Source organism: Labrus mixtus, chromosome 9 (genome assembly GCF_963584025.1).
Source record: "Labrus mixtus chromosome 9, fLabMix1.1, whole genome shotgun sequence".
Classification (NCBI taxonomy): Eukaryota; Metazoa; Chordata; class Actinopteri; order Labriformes; family Labridae; genus Labrus; species Labrus mixtus.
Genome location: NC_083620.1, coordinates 15,609,544 through 15,630,047, shown reverse-complemented (window position 1 = coordinate 15,630,047; position 20,504 = coordinate 15,609,544). Strand labels below are relative to the sequence as shown.

General features: G+C 38.9%; 1 protein-coding gene across 3 annotated transcripts; it reads left to right on the top strand.

Moving 5' to 3' along the window:
- The first annotated feature begins 1,438 nt into the window (after positions 1–1,438).
- foxn1 (forkhead box N1) lies at positions 1,439–20,166 on the top strand. Of its 3 annotated transcripts, none has more exons than XM_061046452.1 (9): positions 1,439–1,999; positions 10,101–10,251; positions 11,055–11,363; positions 12,178–12,255; positions 12,472–12,602; positions 12,775–12,871; positions 17,486–17,693; positions 17,914–18,351; positions 18,744–20,166. In XM_061046452.1, the coding sequence occupies exons 2-9, from the start codon at positions 10,237–10,239 to the stop codon at positions 19,043–19,045; spliced, it is 1,578 nt and encodes a 525-aa protein (XP_060902435.1). In that variant the 5' UTR covers positions 1,439–1,999; positions 10,101–10,236; the 3' UTR covers positions 19,046–20,166. The 3 variants fall into 3 exon arrangements, with proteins under 3 accessions (XP_060902435.1, XP_060902434.1, XP_060902433.1); XM_061046451.1 differs by having other exon boundaries at positions 1,446–1,999; positions 11,058–11,363; positions 17,911–18,351; XM_061046450.1 differs by having other exon boundaries at positions 1,451–1,999; positions 17,911–18,351.
- The last annotated feature ends 338 nt before the right edge of the window (positions 20,167–20,504 follow it).

Sequence of the window (20,504 nt, the reverse complement as noted above, 5' to 3'; positions counted from 1 at the left end):
ATGTACTTGTAGCTCAAAGAACATTTTCTCAGAATTATTAAAGTTATGTCTGTAAAACTGTTGACAGGACACCTTAAACTACAAACTTAGCCAGTTCTGACTTTTTTGTTATATATATATTTAAATTATGGAGGCTTTTTTTCAGTAATAGTTTTCTCAAACAGAAGGAAACTTGCTCATGCCTGTGTACATTCAGTGCAATAAAAGCAGTCAATTTATAGAGATAGGAACACAATTTTACAAGTACAGTTAACCAATGCTTTACATGTAATCAACATCTGCATAGAAAATAGTCAATCTGCTTGTCTGAGGCGTTTTTCTTTTTTACAACTAAAGTTGATAGAGAGGGCCTCTGTGACATTATTTCAGTTTAAAGAGAAGAAAATGTTACATGTAAAGTACTTAAGAAGATCCAGATAGGTAAAACAAGACAACCATGTCTAAATACCACTTGCAATACAGGATGCATTTTTAAAAATAGCTGAAACTAAAGTGCACGCACAGATATGCGTGAGCCATCAGCATGATTAAATGTTTTGATGACAGTTACCTGTCAACGTGCCAAAATGTATTTCTCTGTGTGATGTGTCATTCTTTAATTATCCTGGAAATAGACCTAACTCTTGTGTACAGTGAATTCAAAGAAACAAACAACTTGGTTGTCAATACAGTATTCATGAGCAGAGGACTTTCTTCCCACAACACAATGACACTTTCACTGTACAGTAGTTCCCCCTGGAATCTGTTCCCACATTACACCCACCTCAAGAACTTCATCTTTGGCAGAAAGAGCCTTCAGCTAGATTGTTGTGCAGAGGCCCTTGCACTGTAACACAAGAGTTTATTCAATCTGTAATTAATCCTCTGTCTCTGTCATTCTGCCTCACCCGCTCACTGAGGACAGGGTTTGTACAAGCTATAGCTACAAGGTAGGGGTATTACTGTTTTCCTGGTTCATTGAGAGGATAGGATAGGAATCTACCTGTATCGACATACCTACTACTCCCTCTCCCTCTCTTTCTTTTTCTTTATTTCTCTCAGTCCCTTTTTTACTGAGACTCATACTGTTACTGTAAAAATGTCAGATTGGAGCTCAAGTAGAATTTGGAATAAAGAGTTAAAGCTTCATGCCAAGAGAAGCATTGGTCCATGGAGCATCTGAAAACGAATGTAGGAGCTGCATGAGATCAATTTGACTTTCTATCCTGCAGAACACAACGGCCTGGTTTATGGGTATGTTCATTCATTCTGACATTAACTTCTACTGGCTGCATTGGAAAGTGAAATTTCCTGATTGACTGCTTTTGTTTACAACAGTAGCTGGTGCTTTTGTTTCGTGTAACTTTGAACGTCCCTTTGCATGCTCTGAATGCATAAAGTGTCCTGCATGTGTTTACTTGTGCGCATGTTGTTAAGTGGAAATAGATAACATTTAAGACAGCCTTTGCCACAGGCGAGTACAGAAACCAGGGCATGGCGCCCGCTCACTGCCACTGGCTGTGATCTGCACTGTATCTGATGTCCCATTCACACAAGTAACCATTCAGTCAGGCAAAGAAAGACTGATAGAGGGAGAGCGAGTGCGCTGCCAGCTGCCAATGACTGAACCAGTAGATCTTTTGGAACCTGTTGCAGCAGGTTTTTCTTTCTGTTATCTTATTTCTGGTCTACACTGGACCTGTGCCAGACACACACACACACACACACACACACACACACACACACACACACACGCACACACACACACACACACAGAATGAGGATGATATTCTGAGCTGCCAAAATCTGAAACCAGCCCATCAACCATTTCCATACACATGTAGACAGCCAATCTAATCGAAGTGCTGCACTGTCAGGTTGAAGGAGGTGCGAGGTGCACAGATTCCGGAGGAGAATGGACACAGATGTTGACAGAGGTTACAGGCGGGAGTGAGATTATCAAACTGAAGTTACAAGTCCACAAAGAGGAGAGGTGGTAGTTATTGTTGGCAAAGGCTAGGTAAGTTAATTCAACAGCTTTTCAAGTTACTGATGTTGTTTGCTCTGATATTCATTATATCTACACTCGTTTTACCTTTCCATTGTAAACAAAAGACAGCTGAAACTGTTGAAAGGCAATGAATGTAGGTTAACCTTTTTGAACGTGGAGCCGCTGTCTTCACATGTCAACACAGCTGTGTGTAAATTATCTAGACAATTAGCTTGAACTTGTTCCTGTCTGCCAATTACTGTAAACATGTATCTTAGCTTATAGCTGCAATGTGAAGCTTATAGCTATGGCAGCTTGACTTTATAGATATTTCTAGTTCAGTAAGATATCCTCAAATCAGTAAGTTATTTTAACCACGGAAAAAGCAAGTTAACAAGTGTTACCTTTTTTAAGTTGCTTTTATGGGTAGTTTCTTGTTTAGAAAAAAAGAGGTAGTTATACGCACATCACCTAGGTGCAGGGCAGTGCAAAAACAGCAAAACTGAGGAAGAAGATAGTCCCGCAGACTTGCTCAAATGTCGCTAAAAAGTTTTTAATGATCACGACGTTTCGACCAGAGGTCTTCTTCTGAAGATTTCTGCCTTTTAATAAGGCAGTTTTTTCTTACCACTGTAACTTTTGCTGCTTTGCTAAAGTGCTCATGATGGATAGGCCGGATCTTTGTAACATAGCAATAAGTAAGGTCTTTTTACCTGCTCTTTTGTAATGTTAACAGACAATGAGTAAGGTATTTTACCTGCTTCTTGTAAAGTGTCTCGAGATAACACTTGTTATGAGTTGACGCTATACAAATAAAAGTTGATTGATTGATTGATTGATTCTTCAGGTGATCATTTTTAGTTTCTTGTTTGCAATTAAAACAACTACAATACATGATTGTTTTTATCAGATTAAAAAAACCCATTAAGTTTAGATTTCCCCTGATACAACTGAGCACAGTAGTGTATACTTATGTTGCACTAATATACTTTAAGAGGGGTGATACCTTAACATATTGACGTGCATATTAAGAATATTATTCAATAAATAATAATACAATCATGTAATAAAAAAGTACATTTAGTAGTATAGTTGAGTTTGGCTGCTTGTCTCTCTTTGTATGTTGGCCCTAATATTGACTGCCGACCAGTTCCGTGTGTACATCACCTCTTGCCCAATGACAGCTGGGATCAGTTCCGGCCCCCCCCCAGCGACCCTACAACGGGATAAGCGGTAGACAGTGGTGTAGTGTAGGATATACGCAGGTATACGGAGGTAACCCACTTATTTCTCAGTCTCCATCTAACTTCTAAATCTCCTCTGATTTACACCATTGATTGATTGACAATATTAAGTAGTATGCTGCATTTTTCCCCTTATGGTGAAGGGATGACTCTCCCTACTCCGTCTCTAAATGGCTACTACACTTAAGCTAAATATGTAGGAGTAGTACATGTCACCGTTTATAACAGAGGCTGTTTATCCTCTGCTGGACGGGCAATTAAAAAAAACATTTTGGGGAAAAATTAAGAGTTTACCCACTTTTTTAGGCACCACTACACCACTGGGTATAGATAATGGATGGCTGGATGGATTATCCATAGTTTACAGTAAAGGTAGCAAATGATATAAGGCAGGACTGCAGCTACAAATCATTTCAGAAACATAATCAATGTTTATTCCCCATTTTCCAGTTACTGACAATTGTTAGATTAGGGTCTCTTGAAAGAGTGTGCAGTGTTATAATAATAAAATTAATGAAGTTGGATAAAATAACAATACGGTCCCAACTATTAAATACACAAGTATATGGAAATACAACAGAAACAGAATTAAAAAAGAACATCTTAACAATAAATAAAAAAAACCCACTATGTTAAAAAATTCAAATGAAAAGAAAGCATTTGAGAATAATAAGTCTTCAAAAGTGATTTAAATTAAGAAACTCTATAGCAACCCTGAGCGGCGAACAAATCGTTCTCCGTCTGTTTTTAAGGGAACGGCGAGGCGTCTCCTGCCTGAGGATCTCAGGCTGCGCATTTTGTTGGTAAGAGTACAGCAGCTCAGATGATGAAGTCATGTTTCAATATAGCATCTTTTCTTAAATTCTTGAATAAAACTCTAAATAAATGCGGTCTTCCTTTTACTCAGATTTAAATGTTGATAATGCAGAGCTGAATGTCACTGTTAAGACTCGTCTAAAGAGACTTCACAATATGCAGCAAGAGACTTATTGATACACAGCGACTCTTGATACTTTATTTAGTATATAAAGGTTTTTAACCTTCAACTCTTAATCCTGTCTGCCAAACATCTAGCTTTAGTTAAATCATCCAAACCATAAAGATAAGGTCAGAGATGTACGTAAAACATTGCTACACTAGCTTGTCTACATTGTGTTGGCTCTCACCTCTGACATTCACTTGTTGGCTTTCTTCCTAGCCTTGCCGGTAATATTAACTGCTCTATTACATGGAAACTCACCACACTGTTTTCAAATTAAGGTGCTGATACTGTGCCAGGGGAGGGAGTAATGCTGGCACACCTGACATTTGAAAGAGAGTGTGAGATCATGGGAGCCTCAACAAACTGAAGCATCTGGATAGCGTTTTAAAATCAGGGACCTTATCCTCCTTACTGTGATAACAAACACAATTACATATTTTTTCCCCTTTGTTTTGGGGATTTTTGTGTCTTTATTGGAGATATCGGCTAGTGGATAGAGTTGGAAATTGAGGCGAGAGAGTAGGGAATGACATGAGGTAAAGATGCCACAGGTCGAATTCGGACTTGAGCTGCCGGCTTCTGAACATTGTATGCGCAAAACTAACCACTCAGCCACTGGTGCCCCATGTGCAGATAATTATTGATGATTTAGCCAACATGAAGTCAAAGACAAACAGTTTAAATTTGATATCAAAAGTCAATAACCTCCCAATTTACCATTAAAATTGAGAAAACATAGAAAGAGTTATGTAATCAGAGTAAATACATAATTAACATTTATATTAAACTGAGAAAATATTGAGAAATGCCAAATTAAGATTATCATTGGAATAATAAAAATGTATCCAGATTGTTGTTATTAAGTTTCAAAACCACCATTAGAAGATGAAACAGATAAATTGAATGAAAGTAGCACGACAATAAAGTCTTGTACTACATTTCACATAATCTTCCCTCATTCAAATGCTAATCTCTACTCAGTTAACCTTTTGATCCATTACTTTAAATTCCTGTTTCTCTGTCATGTTGTGGAGGAGACTTACAGTCATAAAGTAAATCACCTCAAGTTTCCTGACAAAATGTACGTAGACACATTCCAACACTGAAACTAAAAACTGTGCATTATGCTTCAAAAGGTCTCTATCAGGCGAGTTGGAATATAACTTTTGGTCATTTAAAAAACACAATCAAACTGGAAAACTACCGACATACAAAGGACCCATCAGAGATGTAAGGGGAAGGACATATTGCGGTCCATGAGACAGTTTGAAAGATAGTTTCAAAATATTAGTCACACGCTGGCATAAAAATTTTCCCATGGTTTGCCTGCCCTTATTTATTATTGCTATTAAGAAATCTCAGAAGGGTAGAACATTCCTTTTTTATGTGACTGTCCCATCATCAAAGCCTAGCATGAATTGGAAAACACAGCCAGGCATTTTAAACACGTCTATTGATCTACAGTAATTCAATCCACTTCTGACTAATGCTTAGTTCACTCTAAGCGACAGCAGCCAGGTCACTGGCAAACCTGTAAGACGTTGGTAACTTGGTGTGGTTCCAGCAATGCGCCATGACTCTATAATTACCTGATCTGGCACCAAGCACTTTTTCTTAGAGAGAGAAATCATCAGACCAGCATTATTATTTGAACTTTTTTATTATTTTCTTAATACATTTTTGGCAAAAACTATAAATAGTTTTTGTTTTCCATCGGTGAAAGCACAACTAGAAGATATCTCTTAATGGCATGGTTTAAATGGCATGAAGGAGAAATTATTATGGCAAGTAAAACCTGTTCATGTGTTCCTTTGGGTGATCAGCAGACTTTGGTTACGCCTGTTGCTGCCTATTCTATTCAGTGATTAGATTGATACTGCTAGTTCTCAACCTAGATAAATGTTATACACAGAAATAAATAACTATGCATCATTGCAAGAGTACATTATCAGGGTCAATAGAATTTCTATTAAATATTACAAAAAGAGGAAAATGTAGATATTTGAAGTCCAGCCAAGATCCCACAGACAATTACAGAACATTATCAACCACGACATTACCTATAGCAAATATGTTATAAGTCTTCACATGGACTTATCTACAGTTTAATTTAGGAGCCCATGCAATTCTGAGTCATTATAATGGAAAATAAGCATCAGATTTTACACAATTAACTAAAATAAAAAAAATAAAAAAAATGTAAAAAACAAAATAATCAATTCAGACATTGAAATATTGTTAAATCAATTATTCAAACTTGTCCACATGATATCAAGCACTCATGATCTCTGCTCCTGACAACTTCTGTATAAATACGCTTTACTTACTACTGACTATTACTGACTTGGAAGATTATAAATCATAACCATTTTTGGCTGAGGGTACAGAGAGAAGCTCTGAAGATTTTATTGTCAGTGACATCTCATGATAGCCAAGGAATGTGAAGTGGGCACGTCTTATTACCTGTCTACTCACGAACAAGGGTATCATTGTTTATACTTTAGCAGCTGCACCGTTCATTTACACAAATAATCTCTACAATATCTATGGCAACTGATACAAACTAAAGGCATATACAGTACAAAGCTCATTTGAACCTCTGATGTTAATAATCCTTCAATCCTTTTTTTTACCCAATTTGACTGCTATTTTCACAGATCTGGGCCTAGTTTGTGCCTCTCTTATAGATTATCTGAAAAATAATAACCCTTGGATCATTTTTAGTAATTAGGTTGAGTGTTGTCACCTGTGCTTTGAGATCGTGTGGAGTCTTGGTAGACTGTTTCCTCTTCCAACAAAACTGGTTTTTCAATTATCATTTTTATTATTGTCTATTTATATCTGCTTTAACTTCCCACTTGACAAAATTACCATGCCAGGTAGTTTTGTGTTTTACTATTATTTCATTGGGAGTTGCGTGAGGTTGTGTTTCTTTCAGGTGATTTAGGTGATTTCAGGTGATTTTGCTCTTTGGTTAATACATGCACCACTTTATTTAGCAAAGATTTTTACCTCCTTAGAAATTCTTCAAGCGTCTTTCAGTTCACTCAACATCAGTCCCAAAGATCCACACATCCACAAATCCCATTTTTCTGTACTTGAAATCTTAAAAAAAAAAAAAAAAAAAAAAAAAAATATATATATATATATATATATATATATATATATATATATATATATAAATAGCCACTGTGAGAGTACAGTCACTACAGAGGCACAAATACATCTGTCCATGTAAAACATGTACATCCTTCTCAGTGAGTAATTCAGGCAAGAACATTTGTTCACTGTACTACTACTACACATGCACACGCACATCACTGCTTAAGTTTCCACTTCTTTGACTGTAAGTGAATCTGTTCTGGCTCGTGAAGTTGTGTCTGTCGAGCTGAGGAGAGGATTTGTTGCCACAGTAGTAAAAAAGACAATCTCTCAACTTTCAACATGACACTTAAGCCTCATTTGATCTGAACAGAAAAAGCTTTGATTGCTACTTCCCTCTCAAACACACACACACACACACACACACACACACACACACACACACACACACACACACACACACACACACACACACACACACACACACACACACACACACACACACACACACACACACACACACACACACACACACACACACACACACACACACACACACGACAGGCATGGCCAATTCCACTTTCTCTGCTTCAGCATTATTAGGCTTTACGTGACCTAACAGCCATGGTTTGTTGGCAGTTTTAATGAGCTTGGTTTATGTCAAGGGTTGAGGTTACTTTTACTGGAACCAAGGCCACGTGTCTGTCATCTCTGCAGGGATCAGATAACACTTTACACTCAGCCGGATAGACCCCTGCGCCATTTACATCCTTCAATGTCAAACTTTGGTGTTTTTAAAAACCTACTGTTGAAATTGATCTCAACTGTTCCCACGCCTGCACTTGTGCTGTCAAAGGACAGTATAATTTATCATCTGGGTTTACAGTAGAATAATGACCCAGTTGATATGATCTCAGGGGATCAGTGACAAAAAGTTTGCTTTGTCAAAAAACACAAAAGATCATCTTCCTGCCTGTTGCCAACAGCAACATAAATCAAAAGTGTAATCAGAAAAAAACATTTGATATTTTAATTATTCCCGACTTGTTTATACAAAATTTTAAAGCATTAAATTAAACAGCCTTTTTCCACCTAAGAAACCTCGCCCACCTCCGCCCATCACTCTCATTCTCAGCTGCTGAGACCCTCACCCACGCATTCATCACCTCCAGACTAGACTACTGCAACAGGCTCCTCTATGGTTCACCATCCAAAACACTCAAGAAACTTCAACACATTCAGAACTCAGCTGCTCGACTTCTCACACGCTCCCGCACCCGAGATCACATCACCCCCGTCCTTCATGACCTCCACTGGCTCCCCATCCACCAGCGTATCCAGTTCAAACTCCTCATCCTCACCTACAACAAGCCCTCCACAACCTGGCTCCCCCCTACCTGTCTGAGCTATTCCACCGGCACACTCACACCCGCACTCTCAGGTCTGCGGATGCAAACCTCCTGTCCCCCCCCCCCCCCCCCCCCCCCCCCCCCCCCCCCCTTGCAGGACCAACCTTCGGTCCTGGGGGGGACAGGGCCTTCTCCATTGCTGCTCCCACCCTCTGGAACACTCTCTCTAAAATTATCAGAGACTCCCCCACACTCAAGAAATCCCTAAAAACGTTCCTTTTCATCACTGCCTACAACCACTGACTCTCATCCCTCGAAACTACTTCTATGTTGTATTGTTCTCTTAGTTTTTGCTTTGTTTTTTGTTGTTTCCTTTCAAAGCGTCTTTGAGTATTTAGAAAAGCGCTATATAAATCTAATTTATTAATATTATTAATCCAACTTTCTGTACTTGTAGAATGCTTTGCTGCCAAGGGTTTCCTAAGAAGAATGGTACTACACACATAACTATGCAGCTGGAACTAACAGCCAAGCTTTGTTCAATGGTAACAAAATAAAATCTGCCTAAAGTGTACTAACGTGTAGTGCCATCTACCTAGATGTTCTTCCAAGCAAGCATTACTTGATAGGGGTTCTTCATCCATCTAGATACGCGTCCTCTGAAATCTTAAATAAAAGTTGTAGGGGCGCCGGTGGCTGAGTGGTTAGTTTGGATGCTTCATGTACAGAGGATACAGTCCAAGAGGGCGGCACAGGTTCAGATCTGACCTTTGGCTCTTTTCCTGCATATCATTCCCCGCTCTATCCACCCTAATTTCCAATTAACTAATTTGTGAAGGCACAAAAGTAAAGGTTTTTATAAGAGTAAAAAAAAAAAAAAACCTTCCCTGTTATTGACAGTGCAAATGCAGTGAGTAGTGGTGTTATATAATGTCAATCTGATCTGCAAGCATAAATTGGTGATATTTGTCTATTGAGATACACTTCCCCTGATATGTTTAACAAAATGTGCTCCGGCTACTCTGACAATGCGTGCGCTGTGGGTGAATATAAAGTTATTATGTACTGGGAACATTATTTGATAGGGGATACGGATTGCCTCTGCTATCAGTTTGCGCTACTGTAGTATTTTTCGACAAAGCAGCACATCTTGACAGAACACCGCCACCACCATAGCGAGCTGATGAACAGAAAAATCCACAGGAAGATAAATACCATTAGAAAAGCTAAGAAGTGAATCCCTGAAGTCGGACTATTCCCTTATGAGCTTTATGTAGGCTACAGTAACATTTAACTTGCAGCTTCCCCCTCTAAATAATGGAAACAAATCCTACACTTGAAATAATGCAGACCTCTGGTGGGCCAGGTAGTTATAAGATACATCTACAGAGTTTGCTACAAACTTGAAAAAACATATAACAACTCAAACTATGTCTGTTTTTGTCTCCTCACAGGAGCAGATTTTGGAGCAGAAAGTCAAACTCACTATTCTCCAGCAGCGGCAGCAGCAGCAGTAGCAGCAAGTCTATAAGATTAAACCCTCAGGACAACCTGCACACCTGTGAACCCTGTGGGACCTCCTGCCAAAAGATGGCACAATCACAGGTACTGAAGTGCCCCAGGCCATTTCTTTTAACCCCAAAATAACCTTTTCTGTGTGACACTGGAAATAAAAACCAGCTCTCAGTCTGCTTTGAGTTACGAATGCTTAATTTTCTACTTCATCATTTACAGACTTTTTGTTTTGACTGAACAGGGTGCTTGTGAATCAAATAAGAATGACAAATAGTGTTTGCTTTACATGGCTTTTCCAGGGTCACACATTTTATCCTGGCAACAAGCAGTATTTACATTTGAGCAAATCCTCCACAAAGAATTTCAACAAGTAACCCTCAAATAAAGAATTAGACACATTGTCAACATGCTTATTTGCTTTCTCATTAAGAGCTGAGAATTAAAAATCGTCCAAGTGTGCTCCCTGCCTTTCGGTCCGTCTACTCAGTTAAGCTCACTGGCTCTTGACTGTAGTGTCTTTTAGAAATACAGTGAAAATCTTACTTCCCCTTAATGTCTCACTACTCCTTTGACATATTGTAAGTATCGTGTCATCATATGTTTTCTCCTACCCCAGATATTATGGTTCTATAATTTTACAATGTTTATGAACTACACTGGCTGGAACAGTTTATTTACTATCAGACAGGAGGTTTCAATGGCCTCAGGGGATTCACAGTAAGCATCTTGGCAGCTTCCTGGTCCAGAAATGGGATTTGAGACAGGATTTACACATTAAGCCCAGCCCTGATTGGTTTGTCAACAGTTAGTGTAGATTGTCCTTAACTTTTGTACTCACTGTGATGATCATCACAACATCGACTAAAGAGGGCAAGGACGTCTGACTTTCCCAGCAGGAGAGCAACACCTTCAGCTTAAGACCTGCAGCTGCTGACCGGACGCACAGCACAGGCGAGACCACCATGTCTGGGTCAGGATCAACACTGAGACGAGGCCCTGTCGGCTCAGACCATTACCACCCGTACCAACGACAATTCAACGACGGAGCAGCGATGACTTCAGATGGCCTCAGACAGTGCTCCTCTTCCTTCAACTGTGTGCAGGACGAGTACCGCCCTGACACTTGTTCACACAGCTCAAAAGACGAAGCAGGAACATCTTGGGACCAGTACAACGGGGGCGTTCAGGTTTCTAGAGTAATGGTAAACTCATTTTACCTTCACCTATTACTTTAGTTTAAGGAAACTATAGTGATCTAAGTGAAACATAAAGTAGCTATAGAGTCAGATTTAATCTCAAAAGTTTGTATATCCACCATATCAACTTAAAAGAAGATTATATGTTAATATTGTGTTCACTATTTTTCTCTGCTGCCTCCAAATAGCAAAAACAAAATCTATTTTTGCAGTTTTATTAGCTATCTCTACTACAAATACAGCATACAGATACATAATCTATTGAATGGGACAAGAGTTTATCAAAAGCCTTTTGGTTTTCACATGTAGACTGAGTATTTAGAAAGAAGAAAAACAATTTTTTTTTTTTTTTTCACATTTTTACTCACGTCTATAAATAAATATCCATCTGCATACGAATTCAGCTAACAACCCTGTTGTAGAAGTTATCTCGGAACTACAATTCAATCCTAAAGCTTCTTGTCAGCCTTATCCTTGAAGAACGTATAGTAAAGGAAGTCTTGAAATATCGCAGGCTACAATAAGAAAGCCCAAAAAGATGGCGGCACCCTCCCAGAGGCTAAAGCATAGTCAGACGGTGATGGGATCAAAGGTTTCTGTGCTACCATACTGCTTAATGCGTCAACAGCCAACTGTTTTTGTCAGTGTGGTGTTTACAGCTTGTTTCTGCTGCCTCCAAATGGCCAAAAACTCCATCCATTAAGGATGGAACAAAATAAATTCCTGGTCAATGTTTTACTCACTTTTTCAAACATTTGAACTGGATTAACACGGTCTACATGGCTCCAATAAATAATCTCCCTTTCCCTTTTATTTGCAGAGTTCTTACACAGAAGATCCTCCCTGTTTCCTGTCTCAGAGCTTTCCAAATTACAGCTCATCGAGCCCTCTACAACAGGTGAGGAGTCTGTTTACTGACTTATGGTTTTGACAGTGGTAGGACAAAATTATTTTCATTATCAAAACACAATTGGATAGGCACTAGGGTCAGGGAAGGCTTTATAATAGCAGTTTATGGATCAATAAATATGATTCAGCAAATCAAATAAAAGGACAACCATAAAAATGATTTTTGAACCACACATGTTAACTGTTTTTTTTTTGTCCTCCACAGGTTTCTTCCCGACTTCTCACTAATAATAATCAATCCAACAGCTCAAAGTATTCTCTCCAAAGTTTCTCAAGTCAGTCTCACCAGGAGAACCCCACACAGTCCCTCTTCCCCAAGCCCATTTATTCATACAGGTAACAACATTCATACTTTTGTCAATCTTTAATTCATATTTATAATAAAGGCAACAATGTGTTGTTCATGTGACTATGACCTGCTGTGATTGTTTTCTTCAAAATATAAGAAAACTAGCTTATTCCAGTGATTATCAAAAAACAACGTTATTTTTTCCCTTCATGACTCCAGCATCTTGATCTTCATGTCTCTGAGGAACAGTACAACAGGAAGCCTGCCAGTCAGTGAGATCTACAGCTTCATGACTGAACACTTCCCCTACTTTAAGGTATCAATTAATGCTCATTGTATACTAAAGTTAAGTCTGGTTCAGCAGGGGCAAAAGCAAAACGGCTTCTTTCTTGTGCAAATTAAACAACCTATACTATTATTCAGCTCCAGAGTCTCCAAGCTCCCAACTAATCTTAGTGAGATTGTATATACAAAAGCAACAGAAGAATCCACATCCATTGGTTTGTCAATTCACATTTTGAAACTTGGTAGTCTGACTATTGCCATCTTGGTGTTTTGGAGCAAAAAGTAACAGCAGATTGGTTACATGTTGCTATATTTCAATCCTGGTTGACAGTTCGCTGTGGTAAGGACTTCTCAATCATGTGGCCTCGCTGTAAAGTCAAACTTGATTTAGTGATGGTTTAACTCTAAATGGAACCATACTTTACCAAATGAACTCCATGTTGTGATAAACAAGACTTGGAACTCACATAGAAATTGTTCTGTGAGGTAATACATCAACTGAGAAGTCGGCCAATTCTCTTCACCAAATTACAGCACTTCTGCATTATCTTCCCTTCTGATACAAAAGGTTAGTCTACTTCTTAAATACAGTCTTTGCTGTTTCTATGGTGTTTCCAGAATGATAATAGAACTGAAAACAGCCCCCAGGAAAGTTATTTTCCATTTAATTACCTGCTTGAGCATTTTTTAATACACTGTTTTTACACAAGTTCTCCAGCCAGTTTAGGTACTGCGTGTTTTTTTAATGGTTATATTTGCGGCTTTAAATGCCTTTATTGTAGAGGACTGTAAGCGGAGTATGACGTCTAGGTGAGAGAGCAAGGAATGAAGTGACAAAGGGCCATGGATCAGAGTCGAACCAGAGCTGTCCCCTTCAAGAACTACCTGTACAGCCTCTGGGGCGCACAATATAACCGCTAGGCTATCCAGTGCCCTGTTGGCTTAGACGAGAATTAGAATTGTCCGAATTTCCAAGAAGCTTTTTATTGACATATTTGAAAGTTTCTTTATACCCCACAATCAATTAACCAATCCAATGCTTAAAAGATTAAAGGAAGAAGAAAGGAAGACAAAACATTCAGCTATCTCTTGTTGTCACAGGCCCATAATAATTCCATCCCATCATTACATAAAAAGACCAAAGTTAATGAGTGTATTTATGTACATTGTTGTAGCCTGGGGCAAAGTTTCATCTATTTGTTTTTTTGCACTGACCGTCATTTGTAACTACGCAGCAGACAATTAACTTCACCTTTGACTTAGTCTTCACCATTATCTTAAAAGTTCTCCTTCAGGTTTGTAAGCACAAGATGATCCAAACCACAGCAGTGTTGTATTTGACATTAATTACTCGCATGAAATCCCTCTTGTGTGATGATGCACATCAAAAAGCAATAAACCTTAAGCTGGGTGACACAAGAACAACTGGGTAAAACCTGTTTAAGCATGAGGCTGGCACGCAGAGTAAAATAAGGGAATGCGTTTAATTGAGTTTGTGTGTGTGTACAAATGGTTTGGAAGGATATAGCTGGGATAGAGACGTAAAGTATTGTTGAGAATATACTTCAAGAAAAATGTTATACCCTTTGTTTTTATTTTGGATAAATTAGCCAGCTGCAGAGTTGAACCTGTGTTTGGATTGGTACAAATAGTCTTCATTTTCTAAAGGGTTCCAGGTATCTATGTACTAAATAAGTTCAGACCCACCTCTGGAAAGAGCTCAAAGACCTGTTGCCATTCATATTCAAGAAGGCGCTCTATAGATGGCCGCTTTCCAAACAGCTGCCTGTCACATTAAACTCAGGCTGCAGGGCCAGAAAATACATGAGGCAGATGATTAGTAATACACCAAGGAAAGTCATAGTCCTTAAAGCAAAGGCTCAGATTTTTTAAGATACAACTGAATACATTCTTAATGCGTTCAAGTATCTCCTAGTTCATTTCAGTTCAATGGACACTTGCTAAGGCATGCAGATATCAGATATACGTTGCAGATGGTAGAAAATGAATACACATTTTATTATTCCCTCCAGGTAGGGCAGGGATCCTGGTATCTGTATTTCATTTTAAAAGAGAGTTCACCTTGAGACACAGTCAGGCATTGGGTGAGAGCTTTGAGTACCCTTGTCTTTACTCTAAATTAAAAAAGATAAGGGAACAGAGAACAGGGCATTCATCACACAGATTAAGACAAATGGGACATTCATATTTCATTGTGTAAAGATAAAACAGAAATGAATCAGGGGTTCTTCTGTTAAACCTTAGGGTTCCTTTTTTAGCAACACTAGCTACAAAGCTCAAGGGATTGTTACATTAGTCTATCAGTTGTTTCACTCACAACTTCTATCTTGACTAAAATATCTCAACAAAATCTTCATCGACTTTTAAAAACATTTGTACAGATAGCTGCCAAATACACCCTAATTGTGGAAGTGGAGAACCTCTTAGCTTTTACATTGAACCCCTCACAGCAGCCTTCATGGTCTTGGTTGTGGATTAATCAACCCCCAATACGAGGACACATCCCAGTTGAGATAAAGCTGCCAAGTTCTTGTCACCAACTGGACATGCATGTTCTACTGACAACGAACACAGGTGCATTTTATTGATGGCATTGCACAGAGATGCTTTGACTTGATCCTGAGGCCTCTTGTTGTGCCATTCATCCACCATCATGATTGCAGCATGATAATGCACGGCCCCATGTACACAATTCCTGGAAGCTAAAAACATCCAAGTTCTTGCATAGCCTGCATACTCACCGGACATGTAACCCATTCAGCACTTCTGGGATGCTCTGAATTGACGAACAAGACGTTGTGTTCGAGTTCCTGCCAATATCCAGCAACTTGGCACAGCCATTGAAGAGGAGTGGACCACCATACCAAAGACCACAATCAACAACATGATCAACTCTATGCGAAGAAGATGTGTTGCACTGCGTGAGGCAAATGGTGATACTGGCATGTTTTTTGAACCCCCCTACACATCTGAGATCAGTGCCTAATAAATGTCTCTTTTTAAGATATAACTGCACATTTAAGAGTGGCCTTTTATTATGACCAGCCTAAGGCACACCGGTTCATGTTGTTTAATTATCATCTTGATATGCCACGACTGTCAGGTGGATGGATTATCTCGGCAAAGGAGAAGAGCTCACTAACATATGTAAACAATTGTGTAAACAAATTTGAGAGAAAACGGCGTTCTTGTTTTCATAAAAAAAAGTCTTAAAACTTTGATTTTGAATCGTGAAAAATTGGAGCAAGAACAAAAGTGTTGATTTGATATTTTTGTTCAGCGTACTTACTCTTTAAAATCAGTAGATTGACTCAAGTTTATTTCTTACTCAAGAAAATAAAGGAGCTGAATCTGTGTGAGTAAACTTTTTGGGGAAGTTTGCTGAAAAACAGTCAACCAAAATAGCTAAAATGCTAACACTGCATCTGGAGTAGATAAAACTCTGCCACATTTGGGGGAAGTTGCAGGACATAGGTGAAATATTCAACACTAGGTATTTCTAAGCTATGCCTTAAAATGTAAACTGTAGAAATTATGTGTGATCTGGGTGTACCAAGACTGCTCCCAGTCCCATTTTCTGAAGCATTGTTATGAAGAATATAATGGATCATCACATACACTATTACAGGTGGGTTACTAAAAACATGAACAAGTTAGGTAAAAGGGTTTTGGTGAGTTTCAGTCCACACTATTTCCTGATGTGGGGAACCTGTCCTGCCTTTGCTGACCGGAAGTTGCACTTTGACTGAGGACTTGAGTCTGTATCTTTTGAAAGTAGGCCATACAGACATTTTGCTTGGACATAACTCTGTAACCCAGAAGTTTACACAGGTCTTTAATATTTGACCGAGGGTTTGTTTTGAGTGTCTGTACTCCAGCAATTTCCTTATTGTCCATCCGTTAGCTATTGGCTCCTTTTTGAAAAGGTCACATTTGTCTCCTCTCAGTTTCATTCCCCAGACTTGTTGTCGTTTGAGGACTGATCTCACATCCTCACCGTTCTGCTTGAATATTTTACTGATGGGTAGACCAAGACATCAACAAAGTATGGAATGCATATTTTGCCCCTGAGACCTTCTAGGCTCTCTTCCATACGGCTGAGGCCGCATTTGTGATGCCAAAGGGATTGTGTTGATTCATACAGCGCCCTTGTAGTTATGAAGGCTATGAGCTTTTTTGAATCCTTACTGACACTATGTTGGTGATAAGCTATTCCCTGTTCCAGCCTGTTGAACCAAGCGTTTCCATCAAGACCATCAAGGATCTCTTGAATATGTGGTATGGGATGCCTGTCTTCTCTTTGTTAAACCACCTGCAGTCAGTGCACAGTGTAAGGGTTCCTGTCTCTTCTCACCCAAAAAACTGCAGCTGTGGATTTGCGGATGAATCCTTAATTTAAAAAGTCCTGGATATAGTCCTTTAAAGTACCTCATCATACAATGGTCAATGTGTTGTGGTGTATGTTTTAACAACTGGATTATCTAGCTAAATGTCCATTTTGTAGTTTTTGATAACCCCACGTAATCGTTCTGGCAAATGCACCTGATTCTTCCCTGAGCATTTTTTTTGACACCCTTTCACCCCCACATCTTTTCTGCATCCAAACAACCCTCCCTGTTTCCAGACAGCTCCAGATGGATGGAAGAACTCTGTACGTCACAACCTCTCCCTGAACAAGTGCTTTGTGAAGGTAGAAAACAAAAATGGGAACTCGTCCCGTAAAGGCTGTCTGTGGGCTCTCAATCCAGCCAAGGTGGAGAAAATGCAGGAAGAGCTGCACAAGTGGCGCCGCAAGGACCCTGTCACTGTTCGCAGGAGCATGGCAAAGCCAGGTTGGTCCCAAAAACTTACAGAAAGTACCAAAGACAGAAGTTTTTAGTTATTAGACGGTTGATTTTACCTTGAATTCTTTGCAGTAATAGATTAAAAAAGAACAGATATATTGTTCAGATTATTTAACCTTTTAATCAGTTTCTTCTCAAAGCTGTTTGGTTATTTTAAGTAAATCTCGTTTGATTCAAACTTTGGCACTCAAAATATTTCCTACAGAAGACCTTGACCGCTTACTGGGAGAGAGACCTGAAAAATTCAGGTCATTGCCACCTTACACCAACTCAGCTTTGTTATCCAGAGGGACCCCTACCTACAGCATAACCTCCTTATCCTGCAACCCAGCCCAGCTTCAACCACCCTGCCTACCTATTCTGCATTCCCAATATGCAAATATTCAAACCCAGCAGCCCTGCTACCTTCCCTCTGGAACTGCTCATCTCAGCAACTCATTTGACCTGTACTCAACCTGTGGACAGCCGATAGACCCTGGAAGCCTGAACTCAACCGTGGCCCAAAAGATGCTGCCTGTTTACAACGCAGCCCCGCAAGCTGATTACAGCGCTGGCCGTAGGAGCATTCAGGACTTTCTGTTGGAGGGAGACGCCAGTTATGACATTGACATGCTGGACCCGAGTCTGACTGATCTTCAGCTGCAAGGTATGCGAGTAGACAGTATGACAGATAAAAAAACAAACAAGAAGTTCAAATGTTGGCCTCCTCTGTGATTGAAGCCAACATTCCTTCTTGGGTAAAAACAATTGTGTGATTCAAACCTTTTTTTAAGGGTAAATTTAACAGCTTTTTTTTTAGTTTCTGGAGCATGTAATATGTATATTTTGTCATAGAAAACACAAGATGTAAATATCCATTAAAAATGGCTCTGCTCCATGCACATGTCAAGGTGAGTTATAACTGTGTTTGTGAGCCAACATGTTGCCTCCTCTTCTTAAGAAAATGCCTGAGAAGTTAATTCCTGTGGTTTCATCAAACACACTTGTTTGCTATTAAACAATACTCAAATAAAACCACCTGTCAATTCATTTTCTCAGGTAACTTGTGGGAGGAGCTAAGGAACGAAAGCCTTGTATCGGATGCCCAAGTTACCACCACAACCCCGACCACGACCTCTGCCCTGCAGAGAAGCTTCTTACAGATAACACCTCTTCCTGTTAGTGAGACGACTGTCTGTCAACACAAGGCAGGGTATGAGGATGGAAACATGGAAGGTGGACGACACTCAGAGCAGCATGGCTGTTTGTTGAACGGACTCCATCCTGGGGTTTATTCAGTGGTGGATAGCCCTGCTGGGTACCTGACCTCTTCTTGTACTACACCAATCTCCCTTATGTAAAGATTGATCTGAATTGTAAAAAATGTAGGCAGTATCATGCCACAGTATTAGCAGAGTGGTTAATTAACCCATCTTAACCCCTGTCTACATTGTGTAACAGACTCTGCTAGGGGACTAGGTTTAAAGATTTCCATTGCATCAGTTCTCACAACAAGTACAGCTGACCAAATAAGAGCTCCTTTTGGATCATGTCTGTCTGTTTTATTAGTAATAATATTAGTAGTTTTTCTTGTCATATGTTTTTCATTTGCAGCAGCTCCTGTGTTTCTCATGGATTGGTAATTATCAAATATAGGTCTGATTAAGCGAACCAGTGAACAGGGTTACAAATATTGTTAATGGTTATGTTGTGAAACTAGTTATTTATTGTCTTTCTAAAAGTAAACACATTTTGCATTATTGTGGTATTAATTTGAATAATAGATGTCTAAATGTGTCATTTGTAAATCCTATTTCATATTGAATTTAAATGTATTTCTGTCCGGTCGTTTAGCTCTTTAAATCAATGAAAAGTGCACATAACTTGTTTCAGTATGTCTTCTGCTAAAGCACCTTGCTATAAGCTGGCTGTAGCAGCTTTAACACTCTTTCTTTTTTTAGAACGTTGTATTAAATAAAATGTGAAACAATGTGTAGACAGTGTGAAAGAAATCACTTATAGTGGTGAACTTACAGACAATAATTACACATATCTGCAGCCCTCCTGAGCTTTACAGGTCCAGATCATTGTTTAGCTAACGGCAAGAAAGTGAACAATTTTGTTTCACTCTCCAAAGTTTCATAGCGTTGATTTCAGCTGCAGTTAGCGGCTTTGAACTTCTCATAAAACAATTCAAATATAATATTTATACAAACATATAAATCTAATGAATTGGATATTTTGTGAATAGACGCTGATGTTGGAAACATGGATTCTTGAATGTTGACAGTCGGTGTAATGGCAACGTTGCAGTAAGACTGTACTTCCAGAAGGTGGCAGCAGAGACCCTTTCTGACATTCAGCTTATTATAAATAAGTTCTCCTTTATTTACTTACTATATAATTTAAATAATTATTCACTTCTCTTACATGCTCTGCACATTTTAGTACTTTTGTTCTCAACTTCAGATAGCCCAACATAGACCACCTGCTTTATGTAACAGGTGTAATTTTAACACTTATGGCTACTTAGTACAAGCTATCTTTGTTTATGTAAAAGTGTTAAGTTATGAACTGGTTGTTATTTTAAAATAAATCTGATACATTTTTTCAGTGAATCAAAAATGTTGCTTATTTTAAACTTCCCCAGCAAGCACAGAGTATGACACTGAGGGTGCTTAATAAACGTGTTACTATCAAGCATCATTTAGTGTTCAGGTGATGTGGTAGACACTTTGTTTCAAGCAGCGTTCTATTAAACTATAACGCAATATTTGCAGCTTCATAGATAACAATTTAATTTGTAAAATAAAAAACTTA